The 19481-nt window shown below is 45.4% G+C and overlaps 1 protein-coding gene and 1 pseudogene across 1 annotated transcript; both read right to left on the bottom strand.

Annotated features, from left to right (window-relative positions):
• Nucleotides 1-564: 564 nt before the first annotated feature.
• LOC101934292 (homeobox protein HMX2-like) lies at nt 565-4488 on the bottom strand (annotated as a pseudogene).
• A 7953-nt stretch (nt 4489-12441) lies between these two features.
• Nucleotides 12442-18181, bottom strand: LOC101935145 (homeobox protein HMX1). The gene is made up of 2 exons (XM_024110968.3): nt 17405-18181; nt 12442-15708 (listed from the first exon to the last, which is right to left on the bottom strand). Exons 1-2 carry the CDS (start codon nt 17703-17705, stop codon nt 15119-15121), a joined length of 891 nt encoding a protein of 296 aa, XP_023966736.1. The 5' UTR covers nt 17706-18181; the 3' UTR covers nt 12442-15118.
• Nucleotides 18182-19481: the final 1300 nt, after the last annotated feature.

Raw genomic sequence — 19481 nt, forward strand, 5'->3', positions numbered from 1 at the left:
CCAATTACAGTCTTAACCCTCCCTTCTTTCTTGCGTCGGGTTCTTTCATCACAACCCACTGCTTACATTTCACACTCGGGCTGGGGCACGTAATTACGCAGACACTTATCTAGTGCATTTACTAACTGACCAGAGAGGAATGAAGAGGAAAAAGGAAGAAAAGACGGCGCTTTGCTAAAAATAATATTTAAAAAAAAAAGTTTTCTCCTGCACTTCATTTGTCAACAGCCGCAGCATCACGATGCACTTGTCAATTTCACCTAGCTGTTTCCCTCTTATCTTTGAACGTTCATTTCAACAGGTTTGGAAAACTGTCTTTCTGGGTTTTTAAACATTTTTCTTTCAGTGCTATTTGCCATAATTGAGCACATATTTAAGGTCTTTGCCTGGTTGAGGTTTGTAACTAAAATATAGATCTAATAATAGTTGCTGTCTAATTTCCCTAATAATTTAATTAAAAGTTCAACTATCAAATCATATAGTCTTTATAAAGGACAAAGTCCTGAATCACTGATGGCATTTAGTGCAGAGGAAGAAGTGAATTTTAATAATACCACAAACGTATTTCCTCAAACCTTTATTTTAAAAAAATCCATCAGACATGCGCTAAGAAATATTATTTTTACACTGCTTAACATTAACTGTATTGAAAAGGCATGCATTTTATGTTTCTGACAGAAAAGATTTATTTTCCACCCTTTTATATAGTAGAAGCTTGAAACCAATATATGACAATTCCGTTTAGAAATCTATAAAAAATATTGTTTCATTATTCTAGTATAGCAGATAAAAATGTCCCACATTTCTGAGGGCCCAATACAAAAATGTGACCGGGGGCTTGATTTTTCTTGGAGACGCTGGAAGAGCCAGTTTAAAACCCCAAGAACCAGAATTTAGTCAAAATGTCAACAACTTAATAGTGTTAGGAAATACCTAGTTTTCGAGAATTTACAGTAGTAGAATTCTCAGGTATAGAAGAAAATAACCAGGCCTAGTGCTTTAGGAAAGGCGTAGAGGTTTATTGTACTCACAGCCTCAACCACATGAGAGAGATTCAGGACATAGCATTTGCTACTGAGACATAGATCTATATAGCAAATGAATGGTCTCCAGAATTAATGTCCCATTTTCTTTGGTTCTCAACAACTGGATCTCTACTAACAAGAAAATGGGAATTGTAAACAAGACCTTTGTAAAAATACCCTTTGAAACTTTAACAATATTTTGGAGACAAATTCGCCTTTCACCTGAAAGAGAGAGCCAGCTTGTGATCAGCCACAACTAATGGTTGCTTGGATTTATATTTTTAATCGTCTAGTAGTATGAGTGTTTGCATATGTTTGGATAACATTTGAACTAATCAAACGACAGCGTTTCTCTTTTATTAAGGGTTGCTAGAGCAAGGGGGTTATCCACCCCCTTCGCAGGTGCCCGGTGTGGGAGAAAGACGGATACTGGGAACATGCAGGGTTCCAAGTTAAATGGATCCCTGGTTAAAAGCAGTAGCTTTCCATTGGACTTTGTTTTTGTCGCGTCCTTTTAATAAGTTACGGGCTGAAACAAGTGCAGGAAGACACACCAGAGAGCGGGGTGAAGGGATCCTATTGACAAGCTGTGCGTAGAGCGGAACATGCCGACTTCATCAGCCGCTAACTGGAACAAGGCCGTTCGGCTGCAGACGTGGAGGGCGGAAAGGTGCGGGGGGGCGCAGCAGGATGGGAGGGAGGTTATACATCCCCATCCAAAAGGCTGAAATATTTGCCCGGATTTGGGAAACACAGGTACGGGACGGTGCTGCCCGGATAGAGCAGGGGGAAGGACAGCGGCAGTAAACAACGACGGAGGAAAGTGCTGTCTTTGTACAGGGTCGGGAAGGCGAGCGAAGCCGCAGCTGCCGCCCCCTGGGGTAGCAGTTCCCCAGGCGGCTCTGCCTGGCCCGGAGCGGGGCCCTCCAGGTCCGCAGACATTTGTCTCTTGAGCTTATTGCGGCGGTTCTGGAACCAGATCTTCACCTGGGTCTCGGAGAGCTGCAGGGCGCTGGCCAGGCCGGCTCGCTCGGCGCTGCTCAGGTAGCGCTTCGTGTCGAAGGCGGACTCCAGCTGGAAGACCTGGCTCTTGGAGAAGATGGTGCGGGTCTTCTTCTTGCTGGCCCCCGCCAGTAGCTTGCTGCTTTTCTTGCTGCAGCTCCCGTGGGCCCCGGCGGCTCCTCCTTCCAGGTGCGAGGGGTCGGGGCCGCGGGGCAATTCCTCAGGCAGGGGGGAGCCCGCTCCTCCTCCTGCTTCGCCGCCGGGCCTGAGGCCCAGTCCTGCAGCCCGGTCCGCTGCCATCCGGCAGGTCTCCTTTCCTGCAGTGGCAAAGCACAACATCAGCCCTCCCCGCCGCAGCAATAGCCCGCGCCGCGCACCCCCACGCCTCCGGCTCGGAGCCCGATGGGCAGCGGGAACTGCTGAGGGCGAGTCTAGCAGTCCGGGGTGTCTAGCAGCAACCCCCAGGGGGACCCCCGAGGAAGGAGAGAGGGCGAAGAGCTTCCCATGAGGGATCCAGGGGCACCTCAAGGGATGGGGAACCGTAGAAGAGAAATTAGGTGCCCCAGGGTTTAGGACAGGGCCATAAGGCGGCAAGAGTGGGGTAGGGTACCCGGTATAAACAGCCTGAAAGACTGAGGGGACGCGGGGAGGGATAGTTATCTATCCCGCATTCATCACCATGGCGAAGTGTAACAGGAGAACCAGGTGTGTGCAGTGTGAGTGAGGTATCTATGCAGCCACCCAGCCCACACTCGTCCCCATGGCATCCAAGTCCCTGGCTGTACATGAATGCACCGTGCAATATGAATGCTGTAGGTGGGTGGGTGAATGTACAGTGTGTGCGCAGTGTATTTGTGTAGGCGAGTGTGTGCAGTGTGGATAATGCAGTAGGTGTGGGTATACAGTATGTCTGTGTGTATAGGTGTGATGCAGCAAAGGTGAATGATGTGTGCGCAGTTTGTGTAGGGGGGGACATGCAGATGTGCATTGTGTGGCAGTGTGCAGGGGTGTGTGCAGTGTGTTCAGGGATATGGATGCAGTAGGTGGGGGGTGTTTGCAGTGTGTGGAGGTGGGGGGTGCAGTGTATGCAGTAGGAGTATGCAGTGTATATAGGGATGTGTGCAGTAGGTGGTGATGTGTGCGCAGTAGGTGGGGTGGGAGTGCAGTGTGTTTGGTTGTGCAGTATGTGGTGGCATGTGTGCAGACGGTGTGATGGGGGCACAGTGCGTTTGTGTGTGGTGGTGTGTGCAGTAGGTGGGGTGGAGGTGCAGTGTGTGTGGTGCTGACTGTGTGCAGTAGGTGGGGTGGGGGGTGCAGTGTGTGTTTGTTTGTGTGGTGCTGTGTGCAGTAGGTGGGGTGAGGGTGCAGTGTGTGGTGGAGGTGCAGTGTGTGTGTGGTGCTGACTGTGTGCAGTAGGTGGGGTGGGGGTGCAGTGTGTGTTTGTTTGTGTGGTGCTGTGTGCAGTAGGTGGGGTGAGGGTGCAGTGTGTGGTGGAGGTGCAGTGTGTGTGTGGTGCTGACTGTGTGCAGTAGGTGGGGTGGGGGTGCAGTGTGTGTTTGTTTGTGTGGTGCTGTGTGCAGTAGGTGGGGTGGGGTGCAGTGTGTGTTTGTGTGGTGCTGTGTGCAGTAGGTGGGGTGAGGGTGCAGTGTGTGGTGGAGGTGCAGTGTGTGTGTGGTGCTGACTGTGTGCAGTAGGTGGGGTGGGAGTGCAGTGTGTGTTTGTTTGTGTGGTGCTGTGTGCAGTAGGTGGGGTGAGGGTGCAGCGTGTGGTGGAGGTGCAGTGTGTGTTTGTGTGTGCCGTGTCTAGCTGTGCATGTCAAAGATACAGCCAGAGGCTCCAGTCTCTATACCCGGGTTTCTGTAGCGTTTACGGGGCTGCTGTTCCAAAGGCCCCTCCTCCTGCTCCTCTGGGTCCAGCCGGGAGCAGCGGGCTCTGCCCGGCTCCCGCCGCAGTCTGGGGCTCCTGGCCGAGTCCGCGCCGCCGCGAGACTTGCGCTTCAAGATGCTGTCAATGGCGAACGCCAGGCAGGCGGGGGGCGGCTCCGCGCCCGGGCTCACCCTCCGGCGGCTCTCGCGGCCCAGCGGCAGCCCCGCCATGGGGGACGGAGCGGGACGCGCGGCTGCCCGGCTCCTGCCTGTCTCTGCGCCTCCGACTCCCCGCCGGCTGCACCATCCCGCGGGCCTGGCCGGAGCCGCGGCGGCGCTGAACCGCCGGCCGGGCGGCTGCCAGGAGGAGCTGTACTGATTGGCTGCGGAGGGACGGAGGGAGGGGCCGGCAACGGGAGAGGAGAGGGAGGGGGGAGAAATGTGGGGAGAGAAACGGGAGAAAGGAGGAGAGACAGGGAGAAAGAAAGAAGGCGAGAACAGAGAGAGGAATGGCTAGAGGGAGAGAGAAAGGGAGGAGTAGGAGACTGTGGGAGATGGAAAGGGGGATGAGGGAAGGGGAGGTGGAGGAGGAGAAAAAAGAAGGGAATCAGGAGCGAGACAGTAGGAAAGGGGAGGATCAACGGGAAACAAGGGTGGGGAGCGGGGGGAGGGATCTGAAGGAGGGACCAGGAGGGGAAAAGGGAGGGAGACCGAGAAGGATCCTGGAGGAGTAATGAGGAAGATGAGAGATTGGGAGAGAGGCGAAGAGGGCCCGTGCAATGGGTGTGAGGGTAGAGACCTTCAACGGGCTCTTCTGGGACATTTTTACTTACTGCTGTGACCAGCCATTTCTGGCAACCATGGATTAGCAAGATGCAGGGATGGGTGAAATCTACCAGAGACAGGGAAATATCCCGACCTTCCCTTTGAAGTGGGTGGTGAAATTGTAAGCTTATCATTATAACTTATCATTAGAAAGTTTTTCCTAATATCTAACCCAGTAATTCTCAAGGTTTTGTATTGGTGACCCCTTTCACACAGCCGGCCTCTGAGTGTGGCCTTCCCCCGGCCTTCCCCTCCCCCCTTATAAATTAAAAACACCTTTTTACATTTAGCACTATTATAAATGCTGGAAGTGAAGGGGAGTTTTGGGGTCGAGGCTGACAGCTGGTGACCCACCCATGTAATAATCTCGCAACCCCCTGAGGGGTCACAATCCACAGTTTGAGAACCCTGATCTAACCTAAATCGGCTTTGCTGCACATGAAGCCCTACTTTCAATGGTCGTGGAGAACATCTTGGACGAGAACCTGTCTTTAATTCCTTATATCCAGGTTACATCTAAACCTCTCGGATTTTTTCTGCATAACATCTGTAAAACAGCACCGTTCCTATCCATCCACATCCACCGTTCCTATCCATCCAAACACCTGTCCAGGCTCTCACCATTACAGATCTCATCCTTCTCTTTGGCCTTGCCCCACTGTAAGGCAGGTGGGCAATGTGACTTTCCTTGCCCCATTCATATCCATTCAGAATGCTGCACAAAGATGTTTTCCTGGCCAATCTCTTTGATCATGTCATCCCTCTCTTCGAATCCCTCCACTACTAGCACCCCCTTCTCTATCACATCAGACTTCAGCTACTTGTATTCACTTTCAAGGCCCCTATGTCTGTCCTATCATCTCGCATTTACTATTGAGTTATCAGCTCCTACATCCAACCTATGTTGCCACTTTGTCCATTTGTTACAATTTCAAACAATTATCTTCATATTTGCTCCCATGCTGCTGGTAACGCTTGGGAGGAGCTCCCTGTAAACAATCCACAAAATTAAGGTTATCCTCCTTTCACACACACACAATACACACACACACACACACACACACACCCTTAAAACTCTCCTTGTCCATGATGTCTACAAAAAAAAACTTGACAATGGTTAGGCTGCTGGTGTGATAAGCAGATACTGGTCAAATGCTTATCATGCTGACCAATATCACCGATCCCATTGTTGCCTTGTACTCCCCTCCCCCTCTCCATCTGACTGTATTCATCTGTGGTCTCTTGTCTTAAATTGTAAGTTCCCTGTGGCAGAGGCAGGTTTTTTTTGGTTTCTCTTTGTACAGTGTCCTTGAGTAGGGCTCCGAAGTGCTACCGTAATACAAAGAGGAAGCAGAAGCAGCACCAGCAGCCAGGAATGGGGCTCAGGGAAGGTAGAGGAGACAGATAGTGAAGGAAGGTGACATGGGTAGAGTAAATCAGAAGGGGGAAGGTTGGTACAGGAAGGATACAGCGGATGGCAAAGTTATGGGAATATCATAGAGAAAGACAAAAGGCTATGTGGGGAGAGTCTAAGTGAAAGAAAGATATACAAGGCAGGCAGGGGAAATTTGGGGGAAATGAAAGAGTTGGGATAGGGGTTAGGGTAGCCACAGAGAGTGAAGGAGGGAAAGTGGTTAATAATGAAAACAAGATAGAATGGATGTAGAGGAAGAAGAGGTGTAGGAGGAATTCATGCAGAGAATGGGATGGAGATCAGGGTGTAAAATGAAAATAAAGGGCAAGGATTTAAGTGAGAAGAGCAGGGGGCAAAGGGGAGAAGGTGAGAGGAGGAGAGAAGAGAAAGCAAAATACCAATAGCCACCAAACACTCTCAGAATATTCAGTCTCAGTAAATGTAAACTAGCTGGGGCAGGGACTATGTTTTTGGTATTTGTCAGTAGCATAGTGGAGCCTAGATCTATGATTGGAGCCCGTATGCACAATCAATATAAACTTATGATTTTAATACATACCAGAGAGATGAGATGCAGGGAAATAAGGGGGGAAGAGTTGGCCTGATTTACCTCCCACAGAAGTAAATCGGGAGTAGCTCCTTTGAAGTGACTGGAGTGATTTTCCTCTTCTCATGAGTCTCCTTCCCCTTTACACCTGCAAAACATCAGGCCTAATATATAGGATTTCTCCACATATTCTTGACTGGAAAGTGCAACCACAGAGACCTTCTCATTTGCTGCCCAAGGGGGTTGGGGGCTTCAGTTTACCAAAAAGTCCTCAGAGATGTCTGCAGATTGAGAGAGTCTATTTTTAAGGACAAAAAGCAAAAGTCTCGTGTAATAAGGTGTTTGATATGTGACTTATAAGAGATTTAGACAGTGTTTGTGCCCTTCTGTATACTTAAGGGGGATATTAATGCATACAGCATATTTTCTCATTCATTCATAAGGACATTTGGAGATGTTAGTGGTTGTGATTAGAGATTTCATATTCCAGATCGATAACCCATTCATACTTAAACTTCACTATTTTGCGCCGTTTATGTGTGCATGTGTGGGTTGCGGAGGGCTTTGTGTGTGTGGTGGAGGAGTGTCCGCGGTGTGGGGAGGGCAGAGGTGTGTGTATGTATGCTGTGAAAGCGAGGGGGTGTTTGTGTGTTGTGGAGGTGGTGTGTGTTGTGTTATGGAGGGGGAATTGTGGAAGGATAGTGGGTGTATTGTGGAGGGGTGTGGGTGTGTTGTGGAGGGAGGACGTGTTGTGGGTGGATGTTTTGTATGCTGTGGAGGGCTGTGTGTTGGGTGGGGAGTGGTGTGCAGTGGAAGGGTAGGAGGGCGGGTGTCTTGGGAAAGGGCCTGTTTGTTATTCCTTAAGGATTTTTCCACAACAGGGCCCTTCAACATTGCTGCTTTTAACAGTTGTCTAAATTGTTCAAGACAATTTGTCCCGTTAAGACAGAAAGCGTACTTTTTATTTTATTTTGTGTGTGTGCACTTCTCCATAATTGGTTGAGTGTTTAAAGAGGCCCTTCTTCTCTGATACTCAGTGTTTCAACCACGAAAAGATGCTGAGGGCAAATTCGAACCCCCTGAATAAGGGCTGATAATAGAACTGCAGACAGGCTCTTCAATACCCAGGGGCCATAGGTACCATAAGCTAAATTAGGGGCATCTTAAAACTTCCTTCATCTTTAAAGGCTACGATGGTTCTTAGAAAGAGCGGGGTTAAGACATTTTCATGACAATTAACTTCACTTTATACATAGATACAAGATTTTAATGCTTTCGTCTGCCAGAGCACTGTACATTTTCCACCAGGCGCAAAGTGCCAATCTTCTGTTAACCTGCCTTATTCGCCTTGCATCTGATTCGACATCTCCTGTGCAGTTTGGTGGGAAGAACGGGAGATGAACCATTAAAGAAAATAGCATGGAGGGGACGGGGGAGTGGAGAGAAGATAGTAGTTTTATTAGTGGTAAGACATTTTAAGAGAAGGGGGGATAATCAGTGAATTTCAATATGAGTGAAGAAAACTTCGCCTCGCGAGGACTCTTCCCACTTTGATTCAAATTTAGATTGTTTTTTTCCCTCATGTTCATTTATCAGTCACAGTCCCTGCCGCAGAAGAATTTTCTAATGACATTATAGTCAGCTAGGTCTGTTTACCCTAGAAAACATTTCAAGTGTACTGGGGAGGGGGGAGAGAGAATTATTGAGCTTCTGAGTATTATTTCAATATCTTATTTAAAGAACGAAAACAATTTGAGAGAACAGAAAGCAAGAAGGAAATTGGGTGAATTTCAAGAAGGGTAAATAACTTTTAGCTAGTGTCACCTATTTTACACTCAGGTAAAGGTTAAACCTTCAAGTACGTCAGCAAAGGAAACAGAAATATAATGATCTAACGACCTGTTGACCATTCATAAACTTCAAGCTAAATGAAAAGCAAAGCGGCAATGTGTTTTTTTTTTTTTGCTTTATTTTAAAAATGTATCTAAACAAGAGTATGTATACCTTACAATAAGTGGCCCGATCCTGCACCCATTTAAATCAATGGGAGTTTTACCATTGATTTCAATGGGAGCAGGATCGTGCCCTGAATTATCAGTGAAGGTTCTGCTACCGCTCTGAGCTACCAAAGGTGAACAAGAGCTAGACAATGATATGATAGCACCGTTTCAGTGTACGTTTGTATTCCTACCTCTCCCTCACATCCCAAGCTGGCTGCTGTTCAGAAACTAGTTTATTCCATTGACATGTTGAATACAGTGTCTGACCGCCCCGGTTGCCCATGCAGGCAGTCCAATGACTCACTGGCAACAAAAGAAATATAGATCCTCGGAATTCCCAAAGGGATGGGATCCTCTTTTGAATCCAGAAGCTAGAGGATACCAAGCTATGAGACAAACCCTACAGCTCTTAAACCAAAATCCCCATTTTAACTTCAAATTTTGTGTGTGTGTGTGTGTGTGTGTGTGTGAGAGAGAGAGAGAGAGAGAGAGAGAGAGAGAGAGAGAGAGAGAGAGAATTCTCTGCAAGGAAACTGCCTATAGAAGAAAGTTAGATTATCGAGACACTATTTCTAAAGCTGTGTTGCGAAAGGTCACTTGAAGTATTTGTCTGGATACATTTTCTTATACATTCGTGTCTAGGACTTGGGGAATTAGGTGGACCTGTGGTTACTCTTGCCATAGTCAAACGGTCTTCCAGACCAATAATGTGAAAACTGTGTAGAATTTTCCTGTGTAGAATTGTTGATTAAAACTTACACCACGGTTATTTAGGTTAAACTCACGTTTTCTGCAAGCTGTAAGCAGGGCACAAGAAGTAACCTGAGGATCTGCTTTCAGAAGTTGTGATTTCTGCTGCTGTCAGCCCTCAAGCTTTTTACTTATACAGCTTCTCCTGTTCAAATGGGGATGTATTACTCCCTATTAAATCATTATTGTTTTACATCAAAAAACTAATCTATTCATCTCAGCAATTCAATTTCTATTACCCAGAAGATTGTTGCTCCTCTCCAGAGGATGTACAATCTTTTCTATTAAAAGCAACTACTTGTTATATTGGGAGTGTTGGGTGTTTATTTATTTTGGGAGGGGGGTTACGTCTATATTTTATTTTTATTTTATTTTATTGTCAAAGCTGCCTCTCTTCAGGTCTGTACCTCTCTAACGATTTCTTAAATGGACTGTATTTGAAGAGGGGAACGTGAATACTTTCTGCACATTAAAATACAATCTCTCAAATTCCTATTTGGTAATTATTTTCAGTAGCTAATAATTTTAACTAAATCCTGGAATTTCCTGGGAAAGCATTACAAAAATCACCTCACGTACATTGTACTTCTCTGGCACAACCATAATCTCCTACACTAAATCTAAGAAGTATTCACAATCAAATTTCATTAGAAACTAGATATCCTTTCTGAAGTAACCGTCTTCATTTTTTTTCTCCTTGGTATTAAGTATTTTTATACATTTTGCAGTAAAATAGGCCAAGAAAGGAAAAGTTCACTGTTATTCGTAAATGACAACTCAATAAAAAACAATGCATAGTCCAAAAACCTGGAATTCTCTTCACATCTTCGAGTGAGATTCCCAAAATGCAGTCCTGTAGTTAGATTGGTCAAAAACTTGAAAGTAAATAACAACGCTTTTTGTTTGAAATATTTATGAATGTGATCTGAGTGACTTTAGGTAGTTAAAAAGAGCTCTTTCCAATAGTAAAATAGAAATTTGGTTACAACCGCAAGTCTTTCTATAGCAAGAAAAATGAAGATCGACAGACAGACTTCTCTCCCCATCAGACACAGCATCATCTCTTGTGTCTCCCTAGTGCAAACTTTTTCCTTTCCTAGAACATGCACTACATCAGAAATATTCTGGGAAAGCAAAGACAACCACGAGGTTCCCTTTTCTGAAGGGAGGGAGAAGAGACCGGAATAAAACAAAGGCGAAAGGTTTCGAATTCTTAGTTTCATTGGGTGCACAAAAATATGTTTGGGGTCCCATAAACGTGGGAATACAATGACCAAAGCACAATAGTTATTATATAAATATATAATTCTATGGGACGTTTTCGAAACTATAGGAGAGGTGTCAAGTGCCATCAAACTATTCGAGTTAATAGGCATTTGGGGGACACAAGAAATGCAGAATCGGGCCATTCTTTTAAAAAAATCTCAATCCCCATTCTAAGCATTTTTTTTTCCAATCTGCGGGAAGTTCAAAGCCATCGACTAATTCTCCTTCCTGGAATCCTTTGTAGACAGGAGATGATGAATGAGTTTAAATCTACTAGGGGGTTCCCTAATAAATCAATTAACGTTTGATAGGAGACACCATCCCTCCCTCTCCCCCATTCCAACCAATTCGACAAGAAAAAAAGCTTAACACTGCGGATACCCTATAGGAGTTTCATAATCGCACAATATTTTCCTCATACCGAAATTAAAATGCATTGTCAGTGAAGGCAGAGGGAGGGGGAGGAGCCCAGAATTGTTATATGGAGGGAAGTAAAGTATTTATATGTCTGCCCTGAACACCATGTTAAACTTTTGAATTGGAAGGCAAGTGAAATAAAGATTCGCGTATCCAATTTCAAGTGGCTCGCACTATTCCAAGTACATTTGAAATGCCTTTCTCGAATCGATGTCGAGCTGGAGCATGTACGCAGCCCCCATGGCCTGCATGTTTACAGAGAGAAAAGAGACAATCTAGTCAAAGATAATGCAGTATAAAAGAAAAAAAATCAATCGAAATATAATTGTTCGACGCTAGAGCCAACGCACATATGAGATTTATCCAGTATTGATTCGCATGAATATTTTATAGCCAGGCATATAAAAAGTTATAAGAGATTTTAAGACTGTGAGGAATAGTATCTGCAGGACTAATCGCTTAACAAGATGCTTTTCGAGCTATTGATCATTTTCAGCTTAAGCGTAATTAATGGTCAGATCTATGGCAGTTATAGAAGGGATTTAGTTCACCGAGGTCAGCTCAGACGGGTTTTACTTTTGACGGGATTCTTTGTACACATCCAACAAACTCAAGTTTTCTCGGTGTTCTGCGTGACAAAGTACTGCGTAGCTTTGCCTCTTGAGTGCCATCTAGCCAAGCGGTTGTAGCACAATTCATTACATAAATGTCAGCAGCCAAGGATTGATACTGCATAATAATATTACAGCTGTAGTATAACTGGATTTATTTTAAAGCTGTTTTGAGGTTGCTTTGAGCTACAAGATAGCAACGTTTGTCTCTATACGTCAGAAAGAGCCCTTGCTAAATAAATGTAAGCTTTATCGTGTGTCAATGAAGTCATTATATAATTCTTAGTGCAGAAGAATGACAAGGTGTTAGCCGTACTGTTTAATAGATATTTGTTTGATTAAAATATAGACTGGAAACGTTCGCTTTAAATCCATCGAGTTTTTCTGGGGTAAAAGTTTTGCATTATCAATTTCCATTTAAAACAGCGCTGGACAGTGGAGAAGAATAAAAACAATTCTAATGATTGCCAATGTTTCATGCTAGGCGTCTCTCTGAACTCTGTAGCTGTTCTTGTCAACCAGTGCAGTGACAAATCTCCCAATGTAAAGAAACTAGAGGGGTGTGTGTTGTTACTTGCAAGTACAAACTCTTAATCGTGTAATGCAAATCAACGGCCAGATATGCAAATAAAGCATAAGTAAGCAAGTTTTTTCCTTATACGAAGTCACGTGTTGTACCTTTTAATATTTTACTATGAGAATAGCTTCAAATACAGTGTATGAAAAAAATCTGTTTATTGATGTACTCAGCACGTTTTTAAAAAACAAACTAATGCCAAAAACACATTTTTTTAAAAAATCGGATCGATCATGTAGGCCTGCCTTCAACAAAAGAATATGGAATAGAATCAGAAGTATAGTCATCATTTCATACATTAGTGAAAAGAAAAGCCATGTGGACAGTGGCAGGTGGTTAAGTAGCTCGATGGATTACAATCCACTCTGATATGATTGTTGTGAATCATAATTTACCGCAATCGGGAACACTGAGCGATTGGTGAAGTTGTACATAACAGGGGGAATCATCTGTCTGTCTGCCTCTCTTCTTCCATCTAAACCTGTGTCTCCAACGTAATCAAAGCAAATATTGCGAAATAATAACACATATTGCATAGGCAATAAATAATTCTCCCCACCCCCCAACAATAATGTCTTTTCCACACTAAATAGCCAATGTCAATTCCGATTTGAGTTCTTCACAGCTGGAGTTTTTTTTATTATCGACTGCATTCCAAAACCTCATCGCCTCAACCTCCCCGCTACCCTCCTCTGTAACCGAGAACAATATTTTAGCCTAATTCCCACCAACGTGGCAGGAGATTTTCATACAAGTGTTCAACTGCCATGCAAATGAAAACTGGTGACGATCTCTTTGAGCTAGTAAAGGGAGTTCACAAGTATTGAAATAGGGGTTACCATAAATATTTCGCTAAATTCTAATGGAAAAGAACAATACGAAAAGTTAGCATTGTCTCATAAACCGGATTGTCTCTTGGTGCTTCTAGTGTTTTTAATTCATTTGGGGGAAATGGCTCAGAGGGTTATGTTTTAGGCTGGAGAGAGCAAAATATCGAAAAGTTATAGCCAAGAACAAGGCATTTTTCCCGGTTTTGTATCATGGATTACTCTCCATTATTATTTGATCTCATAACAAGAAATAAGAGTAGCTTGTCGAAAATATAATTTAAGATCATAAATAAGAGTGAACACTCGCTTTCTTTCCAGAGGAAAGGGCCACACATGTATACTCCAAAATACACCCCGGATCTGTGCTCCCTACACAGCCATATAGTGCTCCGAGCTGGTAGATTAAATTACATCTGATTATACCATAATATACAGGATCAAAGCTTGACCTTTCCCCCAAACTGAGTTTTACAAAGTCTTTCCTTCCCACCCCTTTTTTAAATCCAGAACATCGGGAATCCCGGAATCCCAGCCTTCAGGAATAATAACTCATCCAGTATTCATTTTAGCAGTGGATAGAGAGAGAGAGAAAGAAAAAAATAAAACAGCTCTTAAAGGGGGAAATCGTTTAGGCATGCATAATACTTGATATAATATCACATTACAGTTTAGCTTGTGTAACTAAAACTACAATTTCCCAGGCTGTGGCCATTTGATTTGTTTTAATTGCCCGTGCCAACAATTCATCAATTACACAAAACTAGCGAGAATCTCAGCTTCCCGTATGAAACAGTGAAGCTGCGCTGTGTTGTCTTTAGATTCGTCAGGAGACCCAAACAAGTGGTAAACAGACCCTTTGGTCGTCATGGGGTGTTAAAATACAGTATTTTAGAAAGTTTTTAACCGACTGTTCTAAAGGGGAAGGAACTGTACCTCTGATAAGAATTGTTATTGAGTGAAGTAGTTGAAAGGTTTTCTGCGGAATTGTTTCAAATAAAAAAAGCATGCATTTTTAGAAATAGCAGGTATTTTATCATACGCTTTCGACATTTTTAACAAAGAAGGTCATCCAAATATGGAAAATAAAAATGATCTTTACTTATTAAACAGGCAATATCAAGATTGTGGAGAAATTGCTGGGACAGGATAGAGGGCGTCCGGTAAATGGTTGGAAAGAGCCAGACCAAAATTAAAAAGTAATGGGTTTTTAAAGAATAAAATAATACAGCCGAGTGACCAAAGAAGGCCAAATCCAGCCTCCTATTCCTGCTAGTGTGGGTGTGCCTAATTGATGGGCTATGTCCTTCTTACAACTTACTGTGACCAAAGAGCCTTCCAACTTCCCAAACACTCGACTCTTTCGTCTAAACCTTATAGTTTTATGAAATGTCGAAAGACGATTCTGGGATAGATTCTGAAGCCCTTTCTCAACCTTCATTCATCTTCCATCCCAGTAAGATTGCAGGATTTAACCCAAAAGGAAGGTGTGTCCCCCCCACCCCCATGTATTAAATTGTGCCATTGTCATCGCAGAATTTGTAACGTTCTTTACATTCTTCTCATGCTCAACAAAGACTACACGTTAGGATTCGCTAAAAAGAGCATTTAGGTCAAGGAAAACGAAAGTCTATTTAACAAATCGAATCGCCGGGGTTATTATTTCTGCTGTCTAAATCTACGATTTTTAAACGGATCATTTGCAAGGTGGCGTGGAAAGACTCAATTCCACATAACTGTGTTTTCTTTGGGCACGTGACAGGCATAGACATCCTGGTGACAGACACCGTGTTGATTGTTTTCCTTCTCTTGCTTTTATAGTTACCCCCAAAGTATGTTTATTGCACGTTTTAAAATTCAAAAGCATAAAATCAAGAAATGTATAAGTCGAAATAAGAAGTTTGGAGGAAGGGGGGAGGAGAATGGGGCTGAAAGGGAGGAGGGGAAAAGTGGGGGCAAAGCCGGGAAAAAGGTCCTTGCAAAGATGGATTCTCAAACGAGTCCTGTCATTTGCGATCTCAGAAACGGGACTGAGGCGGCAGGGAAGGTGGCCAGGGGGTAGCTGACAGCGTTAGAAAACCCCACCAGGGGAGGAGACATGTGAGGCAAGGTGAAGCCTAAAGCACTTGCAGGCGAGTTTTCGTGGTACAAAATGGGCACCCTTACTATCCTTTGAGCCGAGTGGGAGACGTTGGCCGCTTCCAAATCCGCAGCCAGTTGTCTTTTCCACTTATTCCTGCGGTTCTGGAACCAGATCTTCACCTGGGTCTCGGTGAGGTGCAAGGAGGCCGCCAGGCCGGCCCTCTCCGAGCTGCTCAGGTAGCGCTTCATGTCGAAGGTGGACTCCAGCTGGAAGACCTGACTCCGGCTGAAGACCGTGCGGGTCTTCTTCTTGCGGCCCGCGGCTCTCTGCTCAGCGGAATCCGGCTCCTCGCCTTTGTCATCCTCCTCCCTGCTGTTGCTGCCGCAAGCAAACTCCTCTCTCCGCTCTGCCGAGCCCAGCTCGTCTGCCTGTTTCCTGCAGCCCCCTGGCCTCCCTGCTGATGACTCCTCGGAGATCTCGGGAGAGTCTCGGTCACTGGCTGATGGAGAGAGAGACAGAGGAACAAGGGTTGTTTCTTCCGTAGCCACACACACACACACACACACGCACACGCACACCGTGTCTGGCTCTCCAGACTCATCGCTCGGATATTAATTATGTAATACATACAGTATAATAGAATATTTATCATGTTCATATATTTAAAAGACCCCCACACTGATTTGCACATACAAATGAACTCTAATTACCACTGAGGGATGGGACACACCGCAGCAAATAAAGCAAACACGGAGAGCTGAGAATGTGGTGTCACAGCGCAGTTGCTTTCTTGCGCTCCCTCTCCTTCCTGTTTCCCCGTCCAACCCTATTTCGCCAGATGAATATTACAGGGAATCATCCTTTGCAGCACATGACACGGATAAATATTTTCCCTTCAGAAAGAATCATTGTCCAGACCAATAAGCACTCAGCTACACAACTAAAACTCATTAGGTTAAGAAATTGTGCAAACAATAGCCCATAGTAAAAGAAATTACGGATATGTCTATCACTGGCTGAAATTACAGATATTTCCCTCAAAGAAATGAAGGGGGCTCAATATGTGTTAAGGTAGAGGAGTATTTCGCCCCGTTTGGAGCTTGACTTATTTCGTATTTCGAAACTGAATGCATTAGACAAAATGTAATAATGGAACTCCTAAAGCTGCCTTCTAAAAATGGTTCAGGTTGGAATGAAAATCTTAAACTATCCAATGGCGTCAGGTTTTTTTTTTTTTTTTTTGTAAAAAAAGATCTGTTTATAGAAAAGAAAAGGGTTTACGTTGGCTGCTTCCAGGTGTAATTTTGAAACAAGAGCCTGGCCATGTAGGAATTAATACACCTTTGGTAAAAAGGGACCTGCTAGGATGTACAAACACATCTTTTACGTAAGTCACAGTCATGGAAATGCTAGCATATAACCTTCCCCTCTGTAGTCCAGAGGCGTGTGCTAAGTAACAGTTTTTTTTTTCAACAGAACAGCTGACTCCAGCCTGCAAACTTTTTCAGATGTTAGTTTCTGCACTAGAATTTAAATGTCTGCTCCAATGCTATTTGGTGCATTCAAAACACGACGGTGCAGGCCTTAGGTACTAGGGGATTGCTTTTACAGAATAATCGCTATTTTATTTCTGCTCCAGATTATTCTATTTTTTAAAATATGGATTTTTTTGAAACCAGCCCACAGGACTGATGCTCAGCGTGTGTGTGTGTGGAGGGAGGGGGGATTGATATTTGAATTATAATTTATAATTTTTCTGAGAATTGTTCTGGGCAGATCTGGTTAGAAACAACGAGCCAGTACGAGAGAAGGGATTTTAAGAAGAGAGGAGTTGGAGCTCTTGCTTCCGAGTGCTATTTTGCCATTCATTCCATTCTCTCTTTTTGTGCCTGAGGGAAGAGTGTAGACTCCCACTGGAAATCCATTTCTGAGGGTGATTGTGCAAATATTCCAATACAGGGGAGAAATGTACATGACATTATCTGGGAACTAAAACCCCTCTGGTCCTCTAGTATAGGTCTGACACATAAATACACAGTGCAGCCCGCACTGAAAGCTGCTCCCTCTCTCTCTGCAGGGAGACAGGTACACCCAGAGATGGCTACAGGGCTGCCTTTTGCTCTAGCCGAGTAAAGAGCATTTTGGACCCCAGTGGGCTGCTCAAGAAACAAGTACAGAACCGCAAGGAAACTTACTGTCTGGACTGGTGCATCCTATAAAACTAGCATGAGCTCTTCTGTACCACTCCATTGTACTTTCCCTGAGAGGATAGGTCTGTGAACTGAACCCAAAAGGAGAGACTTGGCAGCAGACCTGCGCGCAATGGCTGCCGGCTATTCCGCTGTGCGACCGCGTCTCTTTGTGGCCATCCTCCGTGCTCTCCTGCGTCCTCTCCTCTCGGCTCTCTTTCCCTTCGGTCCCCAGCAAATTCTCGATAAAAAAAGACGAGACCCTGGCGGAGGCAGAATTGGTGGTGTCAGTGACTTCGTCCGGCATAATGGGTCCAGCTCGCAGGGGCAGAGCAGTGGGGGCTGGGAATGCTCGCTGGCTAGATCGCTAGTCAGTTTCCAAGGCGAAAGGGATCTCTCGCGCTGCACGAGCAATCGCCTCCTTTCTCTGCGGAACCCGATGGATGCTCTCCTGGTATAAAAGGATTTTTTTTCCCGGAGTAATCATTTCAGATCGCTGTTTGCCATCATTTCCTGCCAGCTAGGAGAGGAGGGGAAGGGGGGGTGCCCATCCGAGGCGCCAGATTCTGCGCGAAAACGCTAATCACGAAATAAAAATGTCATGCAAGTTAAACGTTTTACAAGCGAGGAGTAATTCTCCGATTGGACGAGCAGCACGGCAAATGGGATTAGTCCGGGGAAAGCAGGGCAATTACTTGCAATGAGTTCAGTGGTGCTGGGGTCTGGGCTGGCTGTGTGTGTGTGTGTGTGTGAGTGCGCGCTGCCTCGGGGGCTTGGAGAAGCCTTGTCACTCACAGGCTTTTTATTTAGGTCAATTAGGGAGCAAATCAAAACGCAGAGAGCGGGAATGCCAGGCTCCAACTCATGGGTAGGAGGGATGGTCAGGCCAGCATTCCGAACCTCCCATTGGCTAGATTGGGCGCAGAGGGCAGCCCAACCAACCAATTCCCGCCCATGTATTGTAATAATAAGAATAATGAATAATTGGTGGATGAGGACATAAATGAGAGCAAGTTAACAAGGAGCCTCTCCTTCTTGAAACATCCCCCTTTAACCTCCTCCGTCCTCTTCCAGGTTCTTTCACTCCGGACGGATCCTCCGGAATCAGTTGGGGATTATTTCTTAGCATCTTTCCCCCCATCTCCTCCTTCAGAGTTGAACCCAGGATGGTTGTGAATTGCTCAGAGCTCCTGCTCTCGGTTAATTTGAACAGGAGGGGGTGGGGAGAAGAATGATCTCCCGCCCCCTTATTTATCCTAGTGTGGGTTAAGATGCTAACCCCTTTATCAATACAACAAGAAGTGTCTGTTTCAAACATGTCTGCCCCGGACAGGTCCCACTGCAAGCCACCCTGGCTGGTGGGGTGATCAGGAGGTAGTAGGATGACCCATACCTGAATGAAAGGCCGGACAATCCAGTGAGCATGGCCTGGGGTGGGATGTGGACTGCATGCGCTAATCCCTCTCTCCCACCTCTCTGGGCCATGCTTCTTTCGATGCATGTGCTGGTTGGTTTCAACCTTTGTCTGTATTTTTTAACCTTGACTCGATTTTAAATGGCAACCATTCAACGTAACAGAGCCCGGAGCTCCCAGCGACCCGAGCTTCCTAGCCGTGGTCGCCTGCTTCAGCCTGTGACGGTAGTTCAATGTGAGCTCTTCGCCATGGCCCGAGGCGCGGGGCTGCTGCCGCTGCCTGGCCAAAGCGCGCTTGTGTGAAGCCCGAGTGCTGCGGGAAGCGTGGCCAGTTGGGTTTCCAGCAGCGCCAGCCTCTCCGAGCGCTTAAGCACATCTATTAAACTGAGAGAGGCGAGACGATGTCCCTCCTAGCAGAAAACCGATCGCTCCTGACATTGAGCGCTACACGATTCAGCGAGGGTGGAATTCCCCATTCAGTACAGACAGCAGTGCGCGTGTGTGTCTTTCAGCTGTCACTTTGACATAAATATATCGGTGTCTTTTCCTCTACTCCGCTACAAGGAAAGGGAACTCGCTGCCGTTTGCTGGTAGGTGTTAGTTACTTCACGCGTCTCTCCTTCGGACTGGGTGGGCCAAGTTTTCAGAGAGACCAAGACGAGACTTCAG

This window comes from Chrysemys picta, chromosome 5 (genome assembly GCF_011386835.1).
Source record: "Chrysemys picta bellii isolate R12L10 chromosome 5, ASM1138683v2, whole genome shotgun sequence".
Classification (NCBI taxonomy): Eukaryota; Metazoa; Chordata; order Testudines; family Emydidae; genus Chrysemys; species Chrysemys picta.

Bases quoted from the DNA above. Each gene is read 5' to 3' on its own strand.
- LOC101935145 (XM_024110968.3), bottom strand. From the start codon at position 17,705: ATGCCGGACGAAGTCACTGACACCACCAATTCTGCCTCCGCCAGGGTC. The intron at 15,709-17,404 runs GTAAGTTTCCTT...TCTCTCCATCAG, and splicing joins AGGATGCACCAGTCCAGACA to CCAGTGACCGAGACTCTCCC.